The sequence below is a fragment of the Gekko japonicus genome, unplaced genomic scaffold (genome assembly GCF_001447785.1).
Source record: "Gekko japonicus isolate JY-2015 unplaced genomic scaffold, Gekko_japonicus_V1.1 scaffold1391, whole genome shotgun sequence".
In the NCBI taxonomy this organism is placed as follows: Eukaryota; Metazoa; Chordata; class Lepidosauria; order Squamata; family Gekkonidae; genus Gekko; species Gekko japonicus.
The window spans coordinates 65,319-87,728 of record NW_015168692.1 but is presented as its reverse complement, the minus strand read 5'-3'; the positions used below and the strand labels follow the sequence as shown (position 1 = coordinate 87,728).

Below are 22,410 nucleotides of genomic sequence, written 5' to 3'. Positions count from 1 at the left end.
TGCCTTTTAATGTGAAGCCGCTATTATTGCAAGTAATGAACACAAGGTGGTGCTCCAGTTCTCTACTAGGTGCTAGTGGTTTCCTCCCCATAAATATGGATGGACTCTGGTGTATATGCAGCGTTTTGCCTGTGGTTCTTAAAACCAAACAAAACAGGGTTCCAGTTGGCTTAAAAAAGCCTTCATTTTCTTGCAGCCTGTTTAATTTTAACATGGGGGGGAGAACATGGGCCCCACTGTAAAAGTAAAGTTTACCATCTAGTCGCAATCAACTTATGGCAGCCTCTCATGGGATTTTCGAGGCAGGTGGTTTGCCCTTGCCTGCCTCTGCATAGCAACCTTGGACTTCCTTGGTGGTCTCCCATCCGAGTACTAACCCGGGCTGGCCCTCCTTACCTTCTGAGCTCTGATGAGATGAGGCTAGTCTGGACAGCCAAAATGGGTGAGGGCGAATGTGATGCCTAGTGTAACCCAAAAAAAAAAAGAAAAAAAACCGGGGGGGGGGGGGTTCTGTCTCATTCATATGTCATAGAATGAGACATAACCAAAGCATCCCCTTTGTATGCTGAGGGTCCCAGGTCCAGTCCCCAACAAATCCTAAGGGTCAAGTGCAGGACCTTCGCCCGAGGCTCTGGAGTAGCGCAGCCCATCCGAGTGGACAGTACTGACCTTAATGGACCACTGATCGGCCAGCTTCATAAGGCCAGCTTCATAAGGCCAGCTTCATAAGGCACTCTTATTTTGGTGGCCTCAAAAAAAAAAACCACAATCACAACAACCAGTGTTCCCTCTAAGCTGAGTTAGTGTGAGCTAGCTCACACTAACTCAGCTTAGAGGGAACATTGACAACAACCCTGTGTTCACAACTTTGTTATTTTCTCTCTGCACAGCAGGTTATTTTTTTCATAACCAAAGCAGAACAGAAGCACTAAATTTATTAGTTCCTTAATTTTTAACGGTATGCAAATGTCTTCTCGGTCCCCTCTCCGATGCCACATACGAATGTCGTGTGCTGGAGGGTTTCTGAAACACACCGATTTGTTCTTCTCTTTTCGGCACTTCCTCAAAGTTGTTGCGTGGCCTCTTGGGGCTCGCAGAAATGGACACCCTGCCAAAATCTGGGGGTCTTTAAGGTGCTAACTGGCCTCACTGCTACATATTGATGTCACATCGTCCCTGATAAGGCGATTTTACTTGTAATCTTAGGACCTAAACTGGAAGGTGCATATTGGTACTACTACTATCTCCAACATATGCAATTGCTTCTGATATAAGGCCAGATACATTTGTGTCCCCACAAAAAAAAATTTGTGTGTGTGTCATTCAATTCCAGATTGGAACATTCAATTTTTGGTCCTATATCAGTTGTTTACTGCTTTATAAATGTAACAGGGACTTTGTTGCATGTTGCATTCTGTACTATTTGACCCCTGAAGAAGGCTGTTGTGAGCCAAAACACGTCAGTTCATATATGATTCTTTGCAATGTTCCCTCTAAGCCGTGGAGTCTTGTGAGCAAAAATTCTACTTTATGAGCTACTGACATTAAAGATGTGAGCGAGCAATGTGGCTGCTGTGTAAATTAGTTTGCTCTGGAGCCGTCCTTGCTGAGCTAAGACAAAAATGTGTGAGCCGGAGGCTAAAAAACTGTGAGATAGCTCACGGTAACTCAGCTTAGAGGGAACACTGACTCTTTGTTGTGCATTTGTCACTTTGAACATTTTATTCGGCTTTTTTGGAGCCCCTACAAGGTTTTTATATGTTTTTGAAATAAACACGTGTACTTTGGTCTATACCTATTGATGTGTTTAACTTTTGGCCCTTAACTAGTTTTCTAAACTTCCTTTGCAGGTTTTTGCTTGGTTGGGTTAGTTTTTCTTCCCCTCTCTTTGCGGGTGCTCTTACCGTGTTCTGCTAGATAAGAACTCTCAGTCTGGGGGCAAGTGATACACTGTATTCTTGGTGCTTGGGGATGGGGGCAACAGTGGGAGAGCTTCTAGTGTCCTGGCCCCACTGCTAGACCTGGTATTTTCGGCCACTGCGTGACAGAGTGTTGGACTGGATGGGCCATTGGCCTGATCCAACATTGGCTTCTCTTATGTTCGTATGTACTGCAGGCTAACACAGCTGCCCACCGTCACACTCTTGACGGTGTCAGATTCTATCATTTGCTCTTAAGATATTGTGACCCTCAGCTGGAGAGAGTTCTGAGTGCCCTCTTTGCTCTTGCTGTACGTTTGCTTATTATAATACAGGTCAAAGCTCCATGTTGCCTGTCTACAGGGGCAATAGAGTCGCATTGTGCTGAGTGATTCACAAGTTAGATAAACTGTTAGAGACTGTGGTCTATCGTACTGTGTTTAGCTTACTGGAAGCTGGGATCCTAGTATGTAATTTAGTGCGTCATGGTAAGACTTGCGCTTTGCTTCAGTTCTGTTTTTAGATTTCTGATGGGTTCTACAACCCTAATCCTATTGTATCGTTTATTGACCGTCCCATCCTGTCGATGGCATTTGACTCACTCTGCGTAATCCGCCTTGAGTCCAAGTGAGAAAGGCAGACTATAAAAGATGTAAATAAAAACAAATAAATGGCTAAAAGTCATCGTGGTACTCTTTGAAAGGGTCCTCTTTTTAGATGCAGCCCCAGTAGGTGGTAGCTCAGGGGGGCGCTGTAGTTTAGTGGTCGAACACAGGGCCGTAGCTAGGTGGGGGGCAGTGCCCTTTCCCGAATTCGCAGTGCCCCCAGCCCGGGAGGATGCCCAACCCATGTGTTCCCCTCTCAAGCCCTCCAAATCAGCCCGGTTGCCTGGAGCAGGGTGAGGGCCAGATCCCCAGGAAGCGCTCCTCAGGAGGAGTTCCCTTCCCCACCCCTCAGCTGGCCTGGGAACAGAGCAGACGGGCCATGGAGCCAGACTCTTGCCAGGGGAAACCTCCATGCCACCATGCCCTGGCTGCCTGGTGTCTCGTCTGTCTCCCTCCGGGCAGCCCGCCAACTGGCCCCTGCTGCCTGCAAGAGAAAGTGCCTGGCATGCACTGCCTTCCCCTGCAGGCAACGCCCCGTGGCTCTCCAGCAGCTGGGGAAGTGGGTGGTGCAGCGTGCCCTGGAGACCGAAGGCAGAGAAGAAGAGAAGAGATTGGATTTCTACCCCGCCCTTCACTACCCAAGGGAGACTCAGAGTGGCTTACAAACTCCTTTCCCTTCCCCTCCCCACAACAGACACCCTGTGAGGTAGGTGGGGCTGAGAGAGCTCTGACAGAAATTGCTCTTTTTCAAGAACCTTATCAGAACTACGGCTTGCCCAAGGTCATCCAGCCAGGTGCAAGTGGAGGAGTGGGGAATCAAACCCCGTTCTCCCGGATTAGAGTCCGTGCACTTAACCACTACACCAAACTGGCTCTCAAACTGGCGAGGGCTGCTGGTGCTAGCCCCCTGCGGCTGCAAAGCCCGGTGGAGAAGCCAAGCAGGCGTTGGCCCCATCCGGCTTCTCCTTCTCCATCCGAGAGCCAGTTTGGTGCAGAGGTTAAGTGCGTGACTCCTTGGGTAGTGAAGGGCAGGGTATGAATCCAATCTCTTCTTCTTCTTTTACCTCACAGGGTGTCTGTTGTGGGGAGGGGAAGGGGAAGGAGTCTGTCAGCCGCTCTGAGACTCCTTTAGGTAGTGAAGGGCAGGGTATAAATCCAATCTGAGCCGGTTTTGGCTGGGAGGGCAGAGTAAATAAATAAATAAATAAATCTCCTCCTCCTCCTCCTCTTCTTCATCTTCATCTTCTTCATTCATTCATTAGTTTGTGGTGAAGTTTGGTTGAGGAAACATCTTTCTCTGTTTTCTGTTGCCCCAGAAGGTCAGTCCAGAACCAGTGGGTTGACATTAAACCAAAAGAGTTCCTAAACATTAGGAAGAACTTTTTGACCAAGTGGTTCCTCAGTGGAACTGGCTTCCTCCGGAGGTGGTGGGCTCTCCTTCTTTGGAGGTTTTCAAACATAGGCTAGATGGCCATCTGACATGCTGATTGTGTGAATTTAGGCTACTCGTGAGAGAGAGGGTAAGAAGGGATGAGCCAGTGCTCAGCTCTCAGTGGCCTTTTCTTATATGCCCTGGGTAATGCCAATCGCCACTTTAGGGTCAGGAAGGAATTTTCCTCCAGGCCAGATTGGCCCAGATGGTAAGAGGCTGTTACGAATGTGATTCCATATAAAGATTCCATATAAAGTCTGTACTTGTGATCAGATTTCTATTGATGATCTAGGCCATGTGGTCTTTTGCTGCCCAAAATTTGCATTAGAATGTGAAAGATATCTTGGGAATATTTTATTATAATATCCTGGGAGAGCGATAATGATAGACTCATATTATTGTGCGTTCCTGCCCAAAAATAGCCCAAAGTAAATGGATAACGATGCAAAAGGCAAAGTTTGTTGCATGGGCGATAAAGGCCATACCAAGACCATCCACTGTTAATGCACGGCTGATGGATAGTTCTATGTATTTTGTCGACTATCGGACTGAATTGCTTGAATTGGTGTTGGTTTTAACTCAATTTTTTGTTGTGATCTTAATGATTGTTTATAAAATTGTAATTCATATTATTGTTGTTTTTATTGTTATTGTGATCGTTGCATTATAACTCTGATGTTGTTGGTATTTTGGGGGTTAATTGCTAAGTCTGTGAGCCGATGTGATAAAGCGTATGACTGATAGTCCCGGGGATCCTGGAGGTTTTTTGCCTTCTTCGGGGCACAGAGCAGGGTTTGCTGTGGGAGTGGGGGGATGAAATAGCTGTGAATTCCGTGCATTGTGCAGCGGGTTGGACTAGATGACCTTTGGGGATCCCTTCTAGCTCTATATTTCTAAAATTGCAGGAATTGGGTTTACAAAGGGTGAGGGGAGGAGGATAAAATCACTTCCCCTTTGAGCAGCTTGGGATCTGCAGTCTCTCTTTCCTTGTGGTTTAAATCAAAACCAGGTAGCCATGTTTGGTCCTTTAGGACCAAATGTACCGTAAAATACTGATGCGTTGGGGCCACCCAGCGTTCCCGATGCAATGTACGAGATTTCATTATTATATTAAAATTTATCGTTAGCAATAAACTCAGTTAATACGATTACCGTGTTCGGGAAGAAGGCTAGGCCCAAGGAAAAAAAACCTGGCAAGCAACCAGAGGAAATATGAAGGCTATTCTATTACCAACAGTATCCTGCAGTTGCTGGCCAGAACCTGTCATCGTGCAAAATGCTTACAAAAGAGAAAGGGAGAGGAATATTTTTTAAAAAAAAAACATGGAGAGAAGTTTAAATGCATTTTTTATCTTTCAAGGAGTTGAGGGCAGCAATACATGACTGTCCGACTAGGGATGGGCACAGCCTTCAAAAAGGCAACATGGTTCGGGGTTCAAGGCGTCCCCTGAACCGAATGGGCCCCGCCCAAACTGAGCCAGTCTGGCAAGCCACGGCTGGGAGATAGGGGGTAGAAATCCCCTGGGAAGGGGCTTCATTTAACCCTTCAGTTTTGCTCCCCCCTCAAAGCAGCAGGGAACAAAAGCAAAGGGTTAAATGGCTGCCAGCCATTTAAACCTAACAGCCGAGCGGCAGACCCCACACCCCTCAGCTGTTAGGTTTAAATGGCTGGCCCCGAACAGCCGAATCAAACCAGCCAAAAGTCCGGTAAATGTTCGGGGAGTGTGCCTTCCCTGAATTTCGGTTCCCGCGCTCCAGACCAGCCCAAATTCAGCCCGAATTTTGGCTTGTGAGCCAGTTTGTGTCCATTCCTAGCTGCCAGCTCCAGGTTGGAAAATACCTGAAGCTTTTTTTGGAGGGATGGGGGGGGACATAAGGACAGTGGGATTTGGGGAGAGGGACTTTAGTGGGGTATAATGTCACAGAGCCCACCTTCCAAAGCAGCCCTTTTCTCCAGGGGAACTGACCTTCTTGCCCAGAGAACAATTGTAATCCCAGGAGATCTCCAGCCACTGCCTGCAGGTTGGCAACCCTAGTCCCGTCCTCCATTTTGTCCTCGCAACAATGCTATGCGGCAGGCTTCCCTGCAGAGACAGCTCTCCTCTCCCCCGTTTTGATTTTAATTTCCCACTTCAGTGAGGGGGAGTTCTGGGGGTGGTTCCAAAACTTGCCGCCTTCTTGTGAACTTGGCAGGTACCGCCAAGCTGCTCCCCCCTCCCTCTGAACTTTTGGAGGATTCCTTTCATGCGAAACAAAAAGGTCTTGGAATTCTGGGATCTAAGCAGATTGTGAATTCAAATACAGTGTGATTTGTAACCTATACCTCTGCTTCCCTCTCTCCTGTATCTGCCTTGTGAATTTGGGACACATCTTGGAAGTTTAGCTGTGACCACCTATAAGGTCTGAATGGTGAAAAGGCAGAGAGAGAGGGTTTTTGGTCTCTTCTATCCTGTCGAAAGCAAGAAATTGCAAGTAGATAAACAGGTACCCCATCGGTGGGAAGGTAACAGCGTTCCGTGCACCTTGGTGTTTAGTCACGCCGGCCACATGACCACGGAAACGTCTTCGGACAGCGCTGGCTCTTCGGCTTTGAAACGGAGATGAGCACCGCAACCCTAGAGTCGGACTCGACTGGCTTTCGAGCAAGGGAAACCTTTACCTTTTATCCTGTCTTGGTCATTCCGGTAGCCATTCCTTTTCTGTGGACAAAATAAAGGCCAAAGAACCTAAGTAGGCATATGTCTGGGCCTGCCTCTCTTGAGGCTGGTGTCTGGTGAAAGAAACGGGTTTTGGCTCCTCCTAATCCCAGGTTGCAGCCTATTTTGGGGATAGAGGCCCTGAGGTTATAGCAAAGTGTATGGAACGTCCCAGGCTCAATCCCTTACATCTCCCTTCCCAGCCTGTGATCTGGGAGAGGTGTTTTTGGTCAGAACGGGCTTCTGGGAGCGGTGGCGCAGGCAGTTAAAACGCCTGCACTGTAACATCACCCGAGCAGCCACTATGGCTGTTCGAGTACCACCGCGGTGAGCTCTCGACCTTCGTCCCAGCTCCCGCCTACCCAGCGGTCTCGAAAGCAACTTAATTGCAAGTAGGTAAATGGGTACCCACCCTTAGAGGGGTGGGGGGCACCCTGTGTGGTTGGCTGAAGATGACGGAGATGGCGGAGGCAACGGCAATGGCGGCGACGATGGCGGCGGCGGCGATCCTGGCGTGGACGGCATTGGTGGCGTGGCGGCGGCGAGCGAAGCGAAGTGCGATCAGGAGGTGCGCGTTTGAGCGATCCCTGGTGGCGGAGAAAGAGTACATCGAGGGCTGCCGTGAAGAGAGAAGAAAAAGGGGCGTGCGCAGACGCCGAGTTCCGGCTCAGCGGAGCCGGAAAGGACGTGGCCGGGCCGGAAAGCAGGCGAAGCTGCGCGCCTAAGGAGAGGATCGCCACCACTGAACGCCGAAGAAGGAACGCCAGAGAAGAACAACCCCGCTTGGCCCAGAGACCCGACCATGCCGAGCCGACGGAAGAAACACCAACAATAGCCACCACAGAGGGGGTGCCGGTAGGTTGTCCCACCCCCCTTCATACACTGTGGCCCTAGCTAGGGAACAAGGGTGATTAGCACCAGAAAACCCTGTAAGCCGCTCTGAGACCCTAACCATGGGACAAGAGCGGGATATCAAGTCAAATGTAAATAAAATAAATAAAAAATAAATTTAGTAAACGGATTTCTGTCATGGCTTTTGGCCCACGAGCTCTTGGGGCGACTTACGACACAATCGTTACTGATATAAAAGCAGCATTATGCCAGTTTAGTTGTTGAACACGTTTTATCCCGCCTTTCCTCCGAGGAGCATAGAATAACATGGATGGGGTTGGATCCAGCCAGCTTTTTAGCTTCATATTTCTCAGTTCTCATTAAGTCTCCATCCCTCTTGGCATTGGGCCGTCACGTCCCATGATTCCCAGCACAGCCATTTGGGATGGATCATGTTTCCCCTCTCCTCCATTTTATCATGACGACAGCCCTGTGAAGTAGGCCATATGGAGAGTGAGTGGCTGGCCCCATATCACCCAGGTGAGTTTTTGTGGTTGAATGGAGGGTTCTGCTTGGATCTTCCCACCACTAAGCACTGCACTTCCCACCTCGCTCAATAATTATTTACTTTATTTATATCCCAACTTTCGCCCCCAGTGGGGACCCAAATCAGCTCACATCATTCTTTTCCCCTCCTTTTTATGCTTACAGCAACCCTGTGAGGTAGGTTAGGCTGAGAAAGCATGACTGGCCCAAGGTCACCCCGTGAGCTCACATGGCATGAGTGGGGATTCGAACCTGGGTCTCCCAGATCCGAGTCCAACACTTTAACCACTACACCATGCTGTAATGTAATGTAGTAATGTATGTGTGTAAAGTGCTGCCCAATCGTAGCTGACTTATTGTAACCCCTCAAGAGAGTAGTGGTTAAGTGTGCGGACTCTAATCTGGGAGAACTGGGTTTGATTCCCCGGTCCTCCACTTGCACCTGCTGATGTGACCTTGGGTCAGTCACGAGCTCTGGCACAGCTGTCCTTGAAAAAGAGCAGTTTGTGTCAGAGTTCTCTCAGCCCCACCCACCTCACAGGGTGTCTGTTGGGTGGAGGGGAAGGGAAAGGAGTTTGTAAGCCGCTCTGAGACTCCAAGTGAAGGGCGGGGTATAAATCCAATCTCTTCTTCTTCTTAAAGGAGACCAGTTTCTTGACACAGAATTAGAAGGGATCCTAGAGGTCACCTACTCCAACCTCCTTGCTCAGTGCGGGAATTAGTTAACTACTGCACCCCACTCTGCTTGAAGGAGCGCACACCTTTAAAAATGTTTTTAAATGATTGATAAAAGCATTTACAGGAGAAATTCTTGTGGGGCTGTGCCTTTAAGAAAGGGGGCAGAGCCCTCAAAAGCCCCACCGTAGCTACGGTACTGGCCAAAACCCAGGTGCCATCAGGAGGTCCTCCAGTGGGTCCAGAACTCCAGAGGCCCTCCCACTGTTGCCCCCCCCCCAAGCACCAAGAATACAGAGTATCACTTGCCCCAGACATAGTGTTCCATATACACCTTGTGACTATTAGTCCCTGATGAACCTCTGCTTCATATGTTTATCCAATCCCCTCTTCGGGCTGTCTATGCTTGTAGCTTGCACCACGTCCTGCAGCAGTGAATTCCATGTGTTAATTGCTCTTTGGGTGAAGAAGTACTTGCTTTTATCTGTTCATGAGTTCTTGTCTCGTGAAAAAAGGGAGAAAAGTTTGCCATTGCCTTCCTCTGCATAGCAACCCCGGACTTCCTTGGTGGTCTGCCATCCAATTGCTAACCTCGGCTAATCCTGTTTAGCTTTCGAGATCTGACAAGATCAGTCTGACCTGGGCCATCCAGTCCTGGGCCCAGTTTTAGTTATTGACAGGGCTCTTTTTGTAGAAAAAGCCCAGCAGGAACTCATTAGCATAATAGGCCACACCCAACAGCAGAAACTCATTAGCATATTAGGCCACACCCATGACAGCCCCCGCCGAAATTTTCAGGAAGGTGCTCAGCCTCCCCCGGGGGCCACCCTTGCTCCTAGCACAGCAATGCCTCTGGCCCAGCCCCAGCCCCCCCCCGGGAAATTGGAAAGTCTGCACCCACCTTTTGCTTCTTATTCTCTTTACCTTGTTTGTTGTCAAAACCCAGGGCTTTTTTGTGGCAGGAACTCCTTTGCATGTTAGGCCACACACCCCTAATGTAGCCAATCCTAATGAGTTCCTGCTGTTGGGTGTGGCCTATTATGCTAATGAGTTCCTGCTGGGCGTGGCCAACTTGGGAGCCAGCCGGAACTCCGTTCCTGTGCGTTCCTGCCCAAAAATAGCCCTGGGGGGTAGTGCCGTTTGTGACGCTTTCTCAGAATCTGCCGCCCCCCAAAAGCAAATAGTCCGCAAGGGGTCTGATTGTATGACAGGAAGTGCTGACCCTTTCTCCTTCGGTCATCACATGCTTCTCCCAGGCGCGAGAGCCACAAGATGGATTTCTTAAGCATTCTAGAACCACGAGGGCATTATTACTGTGGCTGCAACACCGCTGCTGGCTTGGGGAAGCCGGCCTTGACTCTTCATAAAAGCCGACAAAGGGGAAGCTGAAGGGAAACAACACATTCAAATGTGAAGACCTTTAGGGTTCTGTAAGTGTATGCTCTTGTCTCTGGCGTTGAATCCCTTGAATAGACAAGAAGGAGCTCAGTTCAGACATTCAAAACTGTAATGGAAGCTTCCACAAGTTGGGGACCAGGCGTGCTTCGGAAGTATACATACCCAGCACCACATAGATGACCTGTTGAGGGGCCGTGGCTCAGTGGCAGAGCATCTGCTTGGAATGCAGATGATCCCAGGTTCAATCCCCGGCGTTTCCAGTTAAAAGGATCAAGTAGGAGTGGGTGTGAAAGACCTCTGCCTGAGACCACGGTGAGCCGCTGCATCGGGCAGAGGCTGTGGCTCAGTGGCAGAGCATCTGCTTGGCATGCAGGAGATCTCAGGTTCAATCCTCAGCATCTCCAGTTAAAAGGATCTGGATATTAGGAAAAGCTTTGTTACAGTCAGAGTTGTGCAGCAGCGGAATCCGCCGCCTAGGGAGGTGGTGAGCTCCCCTTCCCTGGCGGTCTTTAAGCAGCGGCTGGACAGACACTTGTCAGGGATGCTCTAGGCTGATCCTGCATTGAGCAGGGGGTTGGACTAGATGGCCTGTAGGGCCCCCTTCCAACTCTGTGATTCTATGATTCTATGTGAGCAGTGACTCACAAAAACTCATCCCCTACCAGGGCTCTTTTTGTAGAAAAAGTCCAGCAGGAACGCATTAGCATAATAGGCCACACCCAACAGCAGGAACTCATTAGCATATTGGGCCACACCCCTGACAGTACAGCTCATTAGCACATTAGGCCGCACCCCCATGTAACCAGAAGTGTGGTTATCCAGCCACACCCACCTTTTGCTTCTTATTCTGTTTACCTTGTTTGTTGTCAAAACCCAGGGCCTTTTTTGTAGCAGGAACTCCTTTGCATGTTAGGCCACACACCCCTAATGTAGCCAATCCTAATGAGTTTCTGCTGTTGGGTGTGGCCTATTATGCTAATGCGTCCCTGCTGGGCGTGGCCGACTCAGGAGCCAGCCGGAACTCCCTTCCTGTGCGTTCCTGCCCAAAAATAGCCCTGCCTACCACAAATTTTGTTAGTCTTTAAGGTGCTCCTGGACTCTTGTTCTTTCCTACTGCTACAGACAGACTAACACAGCGACCCATCTTGATTCATTATAAGGCAGTTTCTTGTGTTCATGTGTATTAGGAGATTGGGCCGACCATTTGCACGCACAGCATGTGTGATCCTCCTCCATTTGTACACACTGTTGCCAGGGTGGTGTCCTTTGTCTAGTGCTCTCAGCCACGTGAAGGATGTTGTCATAGATCTCAGTATCTAGCTAGTTTGGTGCAGTGGTTAGGAGCACAGACTCTAACCAGGGAGAACCAGGTTTGATTCCCCACTCCTCCGCATGCAGCTGCTGGTGTGAGCTTGGGCCAATCACAAGTTGTCTCGGAGCTGTTCTCTCAAGGGCAGTTCTCGAGAGAGCTCTCTCAGCCCCACCTACCTCACAGGGTGTCGGTTGTGGGGAGGGGAAGGGAAAGGAGTTTGTAAGCCACTCTGAGACTCCGAGTGAAGGGCGGGGTATAAATCCAATCTCTTCTTTCTTCTTCTTGAAAAAGAGCAGTTTATGTCAAGAGCTCTCTCAGCCCCACCTACCTCACAGGGTGTCTGTTGTGGGGAGGGAAAGGGAAAGGAGTTTGTAAGCCACTCTGAAACTGCTTCGGGTAGTGAAGGGCGGGGTATACATTCAATCCCCTCTTCCTCCTCCTCCTCCACCTCTTCTTCGTCTTCAACTTTGTCATCTTCATTGTCTTCTTCCTGAACTAAGCCCGATGCTTTTTAAAAAATCCCTTGCTATGTTTTGAGAGACCCAGGGCACTCTACCACACCGCTAGCCCTACACTGGTGCACACGGCACCAGCAGAGAAGTCTCCATGCACTATAAGAACACAGTGCCGCTGCTGAGTGGCGTGCTACGACGCCAACCTTAATTGTCTGCTAACGTAGTCCCCCATTGATATTTAGGACTGATGAAGGGAAAGCAGGCGTTAAATAATTGAGTTGCCCTCCAACACGTGTAAACAGCGAACGAAACCGCACGACCCAAGCGGTCACTGTCATGATACCCTGTCTTAAAATTAATCTTAATTGGACATCAAAATATTAATGGCCTGTGTGGGGAACATTGAAATTAAGCAATTACGTGATGTGCAAAGCTCATCCATCACATCATCAACCCAAGCATGCTCTGCAGGGATCACCTAGCTCGTCTGACATAATTGTAACCTAAATTGATTTAAAACCAGCTCGGACGGGGGGGGGGGAGAGCGTTGATGAGGTCCTCCCACTAACGATGCAAGTGAAAGGAACTGTGCAATTTAGGTCCCATTAAGTTCAGCTTAAGTAATGTTAAAAAATTTACTGTCGTCTCGTAATGAACTGCTTAGGGGGTAGCGTCATTCCTTTCTCGCAAGGAGCCGCTGTGTTGGAGACACTTTGACTCTCAAGGGAGGAACATGATTCAGGACGATTTGATTAGATGCCACAGTCCTGCTTGCTTGCAAATTTTTACGCGCTTAGTCACTGGTGTCGTCTTCGAGAACTCATGACGCTAGGGCTGTATGATATCCCGCTTTCCTTCTCACATTTTCTAGTTGTGTGAACCTTTTCGTTTTGTCCATTGTCGTTACTGTTTGTTCCCTTTGTTTAAGAACGTCAGAAGAGCCCTGCTGGATCGGACCAATGGTTCATCTAGTCCAGCATCCTGTCTCACACAGTGGCCAACCAGTTCTTCTGGAGGGCCAACCACAGGGCAGAGAGGCCGAGGCCTTCCCCTGATGTTGCTTCCTAGCTCTGGGATCCAGAGGCTTAGAGCCTCTGAATGTGGAGGTTCACCTCAGTCACTGTGGCTGGTAACCACTGATAGACCTATCCTCCCTAATTTGAGTCTGGTCCAGCATCCTGTCTCACACAGTGGCCAGCCATTTCCTCTGGAAAACCAACAACAGGGCAGAGAGGCTGAGACCTTCAAAGAACATAAGAAAAGCCCCACTGGATCAGACCAGTGGTCCATCTAGTCCAGCATCCTGTCTCACATAGCCATGTCTCACACAACCACCTCTGGAGGGCCAACAACAGGGCATAGAGGTCAAAGCCTTCCCCAGATGTTGCCTCCTGGCTTTGGGATTCAGAGGGTTTGTGCCTCTGAATATGGAGGTTCCCCTCAGTAACCACTGCATTCAGTTACTACAAAACAAACAGATATTCATTTCTATGGTTGTATTTTTATTGGATTTCATTGGCATGGCCAGATGCTGGTGGGGAGACAACTGCAGTTCTGTCTTGAGCGGGGAGAGAGCTCATGTCAGAAACCTTAATTTTTAAACCATCAAAATAGGAATGTCACAAACTCGGTAGCCTCGGTAGCAGGTCAGAGTCCAAAGTCAGGTTGTCTTTGTACATGTCCTTTTGAAATGTTGCGCTTAATTGATGTACCTGGGTGATGGCAACTCCCACACTGGTTTTGCCCTGTGTTTATACCAAAGGGTGGATTAAAAAAAAAAGGGATTCAATTTCTCCTACAATACATTTCTGTCAGACCTCTCTCAGCCCCACCTACGTCACAGGGTGTCTGTTGTGGGGAGAGGAAGGGAAAGGAGTTTGTAAGCCACTCTGAGACACCTTTGGGTAGTGAAGGGCGGGGTATAAATTCAATCTCTTCTCTTCTTCTTCTTTTTCTTCTTCTTTTTTTTAAAAAAGTCACTTGGTTTAAAACAAAACTTAAACGTAATACAGACATATCCTTTCTTACAACTGAGCTCTTCTTTGCAAAGGACATATTCTGTGGGAAACAGGTTGTCCTTTGGCACAAGAGTTCACGCCGATAGTTCAGGCCTTCATCTTGTGGCTCGGTTTCGGGATCAAAAGCGAGTTGCTCTCTGCAGGTGTTATCTGCTGATCCATCTGGGTGAAGTTTTACTACCCCTTTATGCCCAGGAACGACCTGATCTCTGCAGCTGACTCAATATTCTCATCATAAATGCTTCTAATTTGACCTACTGTTGAGACATCATAGACCTTCCCTCTCAGTAAAAACAATGATTCTACCAGTAATAACCAAAAGGGAGACTGTGAGCAAGAAATCAGAAGGAGATTGAGACTGGGAAGGGCAGCCATTGAAGGAGTAAGAAAATATTCTTAAGTGTAAGGATGTACTCCTGGCAACCAAGATCAAGTTAATTCATGCCACAGTATTCACTATTACTATGTATGAGTTTGAAAGTTGGACAATGAAGAAAGCGGACAGGAAGAAAATTGAGTAACTCAAATGTGGTGTTAGAGGAGAGTTTTATGGATACTGTGGACCGCCAAAAAGACCAATAAGTGGGCTCTAGATCAAATCAAGCCTGAGCTCTCCCTAGAAACTGAAATGACCAAACTGAGATTTTCGTACTTGGGTCACCTAATGAGAAGTCAGTGGAAAAGACAATAATGCTTGGAAAAGTGGAAGGCAGCAAGAGGAGAGGAAGGGCCAGCAGGCGATAGATTGACTCAATCAAGGAAGCCACAAAGGCCCTCAGTTAGCAAGACCTCAGCAAGCCTGTTAGATAGGATGCTTTGGAGGTCATTAATTCAGTTTGGTGTAGTGGTTAAGTGCACGGACTCTAATCTGGGAGAACCGGGTTTGATTCCCCACTCCTCCACTTGCAGCTGCTGGATGACCCTGGGCAAGCCATAGTTCTGTCAGAGCTGTTCTTGAAAAAGAGCAGTTTCTGTCAGAGCTCTCTCAGCCCCACCCGCCTCACAGGGTGTCGGTTGTGGGGAGGGGAAGGGAAATGAGTTTGTAAGCTGCTCCGAGACTCCCTTGGGTAGTGAAGGGTGGGGTATAAATCCAATCTCTTCTCTTCTTCTTCTTCTTGAAAAAGAGCAGTTTCTGTCAGAGCTCTCTCAACCCCACCTTCCTCACGGGGTGTCTGTTGTGGGGAGGGGAAAGGAAAGGAGTTTGTCAGCCGCTCTGAGACTCCTTTGGGTAGTGAAGGGCAGGGTATAAATCCAATCTCCTCTTCTCTTCTTTTGGGAGACAGCCAGTTTGGTGTAGTGGTTAAGTGCGCGGACTCTAATCTGGAAGAACCGGGTTTGATTCCCCACTCATCCACTTGCAGCTGCTGGATGACCCTGGGCAAGCCATAGTCCTGGCACAGTTCTTGAAAAAGAGCAGTTTCTGTCAAGCGTTCTCTCAGCCCCACCTACCTCACAGGGTGTCTGTTGTGGGGAGGGGAAGGGAAAGGAGTTTGTAAGCCGCTCTGAGACTCCCTTGGGTAGTGAAGGGCAGGGTATAAATCCAATATCCTCCTCCTCCTCCGTCGGGTCACCATAAATTGGAATCTATTTGATTGCAGTTAGCGCACACATACACATGTGAGGTTATGATGATAATTATCTAAAAATAAGCATTATGTCATATAATTTTCTAAAACACAAAGCAAATTATTTTAGGAACATTTTCTAGGTGGAAGATAAGAAGGCCCCCACTGGATCCTACCTGTCACTCCTATAGTCCGGTGTCTGGTTTTACATAGTGGCCAACCAGTTTCCCTGGAGGACCAACAAAATGGCACAGAGGCCAAGGCCTTCCCCTGATGTTGCTTCCCAGCACTGGTATTCAGATACTTACTTTGCCCCTGTATAGGGAGTCACCCACGGTCTAGTAACCATTGATGGACTTCATCCAGGAATATTTCTAATCTCCTTTCAAAACTGTCTATGTGCGTGGCCATTGCTTTGTCCGCTGATCGCAAATTCCATGATGTAATTCCTCCTGGAGTGAAGTGCTTCTCTTTGCCTTTTCAGACAGTATAAAGACTGTACACAGTTTTAAATCTGTGTGTTTTATCATTACAGCGAGAAATCAGTATGCAGTTTTTAAGTTCAGTATATAAGTAATACATATAAAAAAATGATTCCGATCAGGTATTTAAATTTGGCCTTGTTTCCGTGGCAATTTAAACAGCCTCTTATTTTAAATCTGTCTCTCTGGCAAAGGGTGATGTTGATATGAAATTCTTCCTTGCCCTGTTAGAAGAAGAGAAGAAAAGGAGAGATTGGATTTATACCCCGTCCTTCACTACCTAAAGGAGTCTCAGAGCGGCTTACAAACTCCTTTCCCTCCCCCTCCCCACAATAGACACCCTGTGAGGTAGGTGAGGCTGAGAGAGCTCTCTCGAGAATTGCTCTTTCAAGAGCAGCTCTGCCAGAACTACGGCTTGCCCAAGGTCATCCAGTAGCTGCAAGTGGAGGAGTGGGGAGTCAAACCCGGTTCTCCCAGATTAGAGTCCGCGCACTTAACCACTTCTTGCTGGGTGGTGGTGGTGATGGTGAGGAGTTATCTCTTCCAGCTCTGATTCAGCCGGTGTGGCAAAGAGTGTCAGACCAGTATCTGGGAGACACGAGTTCGAATCCCCACTCATGCCATGGAAGTTCACTGTGTGACCTTGAGCCAGTCATGCTCTCTCAGCCTAGCCTACCTGACGAGGGGGGGTATTTTTGAATTTTGTGTGTGCGTGCATGGGTGTGTGTGCCTGTGCCTGGAAGTCATAGCGACCTCTGGCAACTCCTACTGGGCAACGAGGACATTCAGAGAAGTGGCTTCATAGCCTGCCCCTGCCTCCCAGCCCGGGTATTCCTTGGGGGTCTCCCAACCAAATACTTGCCAGGGTCGACCCTGCTTAGCTTCCGAGATCTGATGAGATCACGCTTCCCTGGGCTATCCAGGCTACTTGAGGATTGTTGAGGGTAAAATGGAGGAGAGCGGATGTCAGCCGCTTTGGGTCCCCATTGGGGAGAAGGCTGGGGTAGAAATGGAGTAAATAGAAATAAATAGAGCTGTGGATTGGGAGGTGGTGGATGAGAAGGGCCCCTCTCCCGGGTCAAAGTCACGGCTGGGATGGACAAATGGGGACCACAACAGACCTTGCTGAAGTTCAGCCTCTTTGTCAAGCATGGAAATCTGCCAGCCCAGCAGAGAAGCCTTTTAAACAGGCACAAAGCCTCTGAATCGCAGATCAGGAGGCAAAACCAAGGGAAGGCCTCGGCCTCTATGCCCTGTTGTTGGCCGTCCAGAGGAGCTGGTTGGCCACTGTGTGAGACTGGATGCTGGACTAGATGGACCACTGGTCTGATCCAACAGGGCTCTTCTTATGTTCTTGTGCAGGCCTTGGGCTCTATGCCCTGTTGTTGGCCGTCCAGAGGAAATGGATGGCCACTGTGTGAGGCAAGTTCCTGGATTAGATGGACCAGGTGACTGGTCTGATCTAGCAGGGCTCCTCTGATGTTCTTAGTAATATGCCAGGGCTGGTGATGAGAGTTGGTGCTATAGAAGATCCTGCGTCAGGTTTAGAAAATAGCAAGAGTCCAGTAGCACCTTAAAGACTAACAAAACCTGTGGCAGGGGATGAGCTTTCCTGAGACACTGCTCACTTCTTCAGATACAGCTAGAATGTGAGTCCATCTGTCCTCATATCTTGGAGAGTGGAGTGATTTCAGGTCCAGCATGACAGTAGCCGGCACGATTGGATTAGGTGTGATGTGCAGAGGGGTAGTAGGCATGGATTAATCAGCATTGGTAATGAAACAGGAAACCTAGATCTCTGTTCAGTCCAGGGGGATACAATGTGAGAAGCTTCTTTATTGGTTGCAATTTAGCATTCCCTCTTTCTAATCTCCCTTTGAAAATCCTTTGTAAGAGATCAGTTCCCCTGGAGAAAATGGCTGCTCTGAAACCTGGAGCTGGCAACTCTACCATGGAGGACAATTATAAAACCTGTCATTAAGCCTTTAGCAACAAAGCCTCCAGTAAGAATCTGTATTGAGTAAGATCAACTCATTCCCCCGCCCCCATGGTACTTCAAAGCATAAATGCTGATCCTGTGCCGATCATCTAATACTCAAAAGCTTCTGTATGTGACCCAGTGACCCAGTGATGTTGCAGATGCTCGCTTAATGCTGAAAACGAACATTCAGTCTTTCCTGCAGCACTTTGCCATTTCGATATTAATTAGCGCCTTTCGATCTTTCAGCTCTTCTGGGAGAAGCGGCTACAAGGCTTAAGCGCATCCGATGTGAGCGAGCAGATCATAAAATCCATGGAGCTGCCGAAAGGCCTTCAAGGTACTCTTTGCCTCAGTTATGTTTGATGCCCTCTGACAAACTGGCGGCTTTCGAACCAGGGTCTGTAGAAACATGGACCTGTCTGCACCTGACTGTGTTGCTTGTGTCCCTGTTGTTTGACTGCTTGCAGCTGGATGTGTGAATGGTTATCTTAACAGCTTGGCTCACTCCAAACCATTGGTGATCAGGAGATGATGGACATCTCCAGCTAGACTGCTGTTGGCTAGGTCCAGCCTGAGTCCATAAGGCAGTGCCTGGACCCAGACCTGCTGACCAGCAGCAGTATGAGAGGAAGCAACAGGTATGCCTTGTGTGGGGTCACAAGATTCCTTGAACCAGCCCTGTTCCCATCTACGAGTCATCACTGCAGTTCTCACATGCCATAAGAACGGCCATACTAGGAAAGGTAAAATGGTCAGTCTCGTTCAGCATTCTTGGAGGACTAAGTCTGTTAGTGATTACTAGCTATGGTGACTGAGGGGAACCTCCACATTCAGAGGCACTAAGCCTCTGAATCGCAGACCCAGGAGGCAACATCAGGGAAAGGCCTCGGCCTCCATGCCCTGCCGTTGGCCGTCCAGAGGAACTGGTTGGCCAATGTGTGAGACCAGATGCTGGACTAGATGGACCATTGGTCTGATGCAGCAGGGCTCTTCTTATGTTCTTATGAAGGCCTCAGTCTCTCTGCCCTGTTGTTGGCTGTCCAGAGGAACTGGTTGGCCACTGTGTGAGACTGGATGCTGGACTAGATGGACCATTGGCCTGATCCAGCAGGGCTCTTCTTATGTTCTTATGAAGGCCTCAGCCTCTCTGCCCTGTTGTTGGCCGTCCAGAGGAACTGGTTGGCCACTGTGTGAGACCGGATGCTAGATTAGATGGACCACTGGTCTGATCCAGCAGGGCTCTTCTTATGTTCTTATGAAGGCCTCAGCCTCTCTGCCCTGTTGTTGGCTGTCCAGAGGAACTGGTTGGCCACTGTGTGAGATGGGATGCTGGACCACAGGGACTATTGGTCAGATCCAGCAGGGCTCTTATGTTCTTATTCTATCTATTGATAGTGGCCCACCAGTCGCCTTTAAGAGGATAACAAGTGTGTGTGTGTGAGTGTGAGAGAGAGAATAATCCAGTATGGTATAGTGGCCGGAGGGTTAGACTAAGACCAAGAGACCCCAGTTTAAATCTGTGCTCGGCCACTAAATTCCCTTGGGCTTGTCATGGTGTTAGGACAGATTCACATGTTATGAAGTTCATGTTCCCCCATTTGGACAGATATGTTCTGGGAGTTCCTGGCTGGAAACTTAAATCTCAAGCGTACACGGGCCCAAAGAAGGAGTCTTTGGCCTCCTCCTCCCACACCATTTTCCCAACCTCAAACTGCTCCAGGAACTCTGCATGGAGTGAGACCATGGCTCAGCTGGTAGAGCTTCTGCTTGGCACGCAGAAGGTCCCAGCCAGGTTCGATGCCTGGAATATCCCATTCAAAGGGTCAGGTAAAACGTGATGTGAAAGACCTTGACCTGAAACTCTGGAGAGAGCCACTGCTGGTCTGAATAGACAATGCTGACTTGATGGACCCGAGGCCCTGATTCAGTATAAGGTAACTTTATGTAGGTTTCCCCAGTGTGGCAAACACTGGCCCTCTGTGGCAGTTTCCGGTTGAGAAAGTGGCATGGATGGGGTAGCCAAAACCCCTTCTTGCATCCCAAATGGGGCCTGTGCAGAACTGTAAATTGAGTTCCCAACATGGAATGCCAGACATACCTTTAACCCCAAGTCCTTTTACTCAAAGTCCACATTTGCTCTATGGGCTTTGTAACACGTGAATCATCCCTCAACATAACCTACCTCACATGAATATTGCAGGATAAAGGGGGGGGGCACCTATGCCATCCTGAATAGGGATGGGCACAAACTGGAAAAGTGGAGGCTCATGAAGGTTTGTGGGGTTTTACGAACCATGAACTTCCACAAACCTTTCCATTTAATGAACCGGTTTGAGGTTATGGTTCGTGATACCCCACAACACAACTTGGTGAGTGAAATTTAAATGCCTTCTGAGTTCACTTGCGAGTCATGCCGCACCAGTGCCACTTCTTGGAGAAGGCATTTTAAAGAGACCGCAGTCTTTTTAAATGCCTTCTCCGAGCCCCACCACCGGCGCCAGCATGTCTGCAGACACTAAGCACATGAACCTCCCAAAGTCACCTGGGAGGTTTGCGGGAGGTCCGTGGGGGTAGGATGCCACGAACCAAGGTTTGCGAACCACAAACCAGGTGCAGTTCATGATGAATTTCGGTTCTTAATTTGGTTCGTACCCATCCCTAATCCTGAGAGTCCTCACAGCCAAATAATTAGCAAAACCTTCCTTAGTGGGAAATGATTGTTCTCGACTACTGTTGGCTGATGAGAGAGCCTCACAGGACCTAATTCCATGGTCTTGATGCACAAATCTGTGCCCTGTGTGACCCTTTGGCTGAACTGGAAACACACAGTCAGAGTCCAACTTGGAGTCTCCACCTTCTGCTCTACCATATAGCTTGGCTCACTTGCTGGAGCCATCTACGAGGGTTTCAGGCACACGTTGAATAGTGCCTCTTGGCTTCCTCTCTGTTTATCTTCAGGGCTGTCAATACAGCTAGGGATGGAGGGTCCTGGTCTTTGGACTCTGAAATCAGATCAGTTGCCCTTCCTCATCTAATGCCAAAGCTTATTGTATTCTAACAGGCAAGTTGTGTTCCTGTTTTAGGAGTCGGCCCAGGGAACAATGAGGATACCCTTTTGTCAGCTGTCGCCAGTGCGCTGCACACCAGTTCTGCGCCCATCACAGGGCAGCTTTCTGCGGCCGTCGAAAAGAACCCCGCTGTGTGGCTCAATACGTCCCAGCCTCTCTGCAAAGCTTTCATCGTCACAGATGAGGATATTAGGTAAGTTTTTCCAGCAGAAGAGAGACTTCTGATCTCCTATGGTGTGCCTTTTCTAGGATGGAGCAAGTTGTTCTTTTCAAAACAAAAATCAGTGAGAAGTATAACTTGAGCCAGTTTGGTGCAGTGGTTAGGAGCGCAGACGGCGACTTTGGGAGAACCGGGTTTGATTCCCCCCACTCCTCCACATGCAGCCGCTGGTGTGACCTTGGGTCAGTCATAAGTTCACTCAGAGCTGTTCTCTCAAGGGCAGTTCTCGAAAGACACCTCCCTCACAGGGTGCCTGTTGTGGGGAGGGGAAGGGAAAGGAGATTGTAAGCCGCTCTGAGACTCCTTCGGTCATTTTCGCTGGGGGAACCGGTCTCTGTAGCCTGGGGGTCAAATGTGATTCTGGGAGATCTCCGGGCTCCAACTGGCGGTGGGCAGTTTTGGTTATGGCTCCAGCCCTCTTGCTTTTCCCAGAAGGTGGAGAGGGCTCCTTCTCACTTGGCTGATAGAAGACGTTGTGAAACGATTCCATTCCGGAGGGCATGGGGATTACAATGCTGGGTCTGACTGCTGGTGACTCTAGTGCAGTCAGGTGCCAGGAGGAAGCACATTGTGAGGGTCCTGCCAGGGTTTCCTCTAAGCTGAGTTAGTGTGAGCGAGCTCACACTTCTTTAGCCTCCGGCTCACACATTTTTTTGTCTCAGCTCAGGAAGGGAGGACTCCAGAGCAAACGAATTCATGCAGAAGCCAAATCGCCTGCTCACCACTCTAATGCCAGTCGCTCACAAAGTAGAATTTTTGCTCACAAGACTCCACAGCTTAGAGGGAGCATTCCTTTGCAGCTTGCTCCCAGCATCTGAGAATATCTACTTGGAAGTCCCATTCAGTTATGATTTATCCGGAATACCAGTACGGGGCAATCAGCTGCCCAGGGAGGTGGTTCGCTCCCCTTCACTGGCAGCTCTCAAGAAGAGGCTGGACGAATATTTGTCAGAGATGCTTCAGGCTGGTCCTGCATTGGGCAGGGGGTTGGACTAGATGGTCTGTAGGGCCCCTTCCAACTCTGAGATTCTATGAGACCCTTCCCGACATTGATTCTGGGGAAAAAATGATTCACCCCCCCAATGGACACCCCTAGTGGATGGTGTTTGCTTTGTTCTGAAATGGGGCAGACCTTGAGAATTGCAGCAGGTTCCCCCCCCTCCCAGGTGTTCAGCCCGGAGCGGTCCCAGACCAATTTTTATCGCCT

General features: G+C 49.0%; 1 protein-coding gene and 1 non-coding gene across 2 annotated transcripts in view; both read left to right on the top strand.

Moving 5' to 3' along the window:
• MBD2 (methyl-CpG binding domain protein 2) overlaps positions 1-22,410 on the top strand; it is a 43,675-nt gene that overhangs the window by 9,182 nt on the left and 12,083 nt on the right. The window contains exons 3-4 of the mRNA XM_015415466.1: positions 18,162-18,252; positions 20,999-21,176. Of these exons, the coding sequence (XP_015270952.1) occupies positions 18,162-18,252; positions 20,999-21,176 (269 nt within the window). The remainder of the gene's footprint in view (positions 1-18,161; positions 18,253-20,998; positions 21,177-22,410) is intronic.
• TRNAS-GGA lies at positions 10,291-10,362 on the top strand. Its single transcript has one exon. It is a non-coding gene; the product is annotated as a tRNA-Ser (tRNA).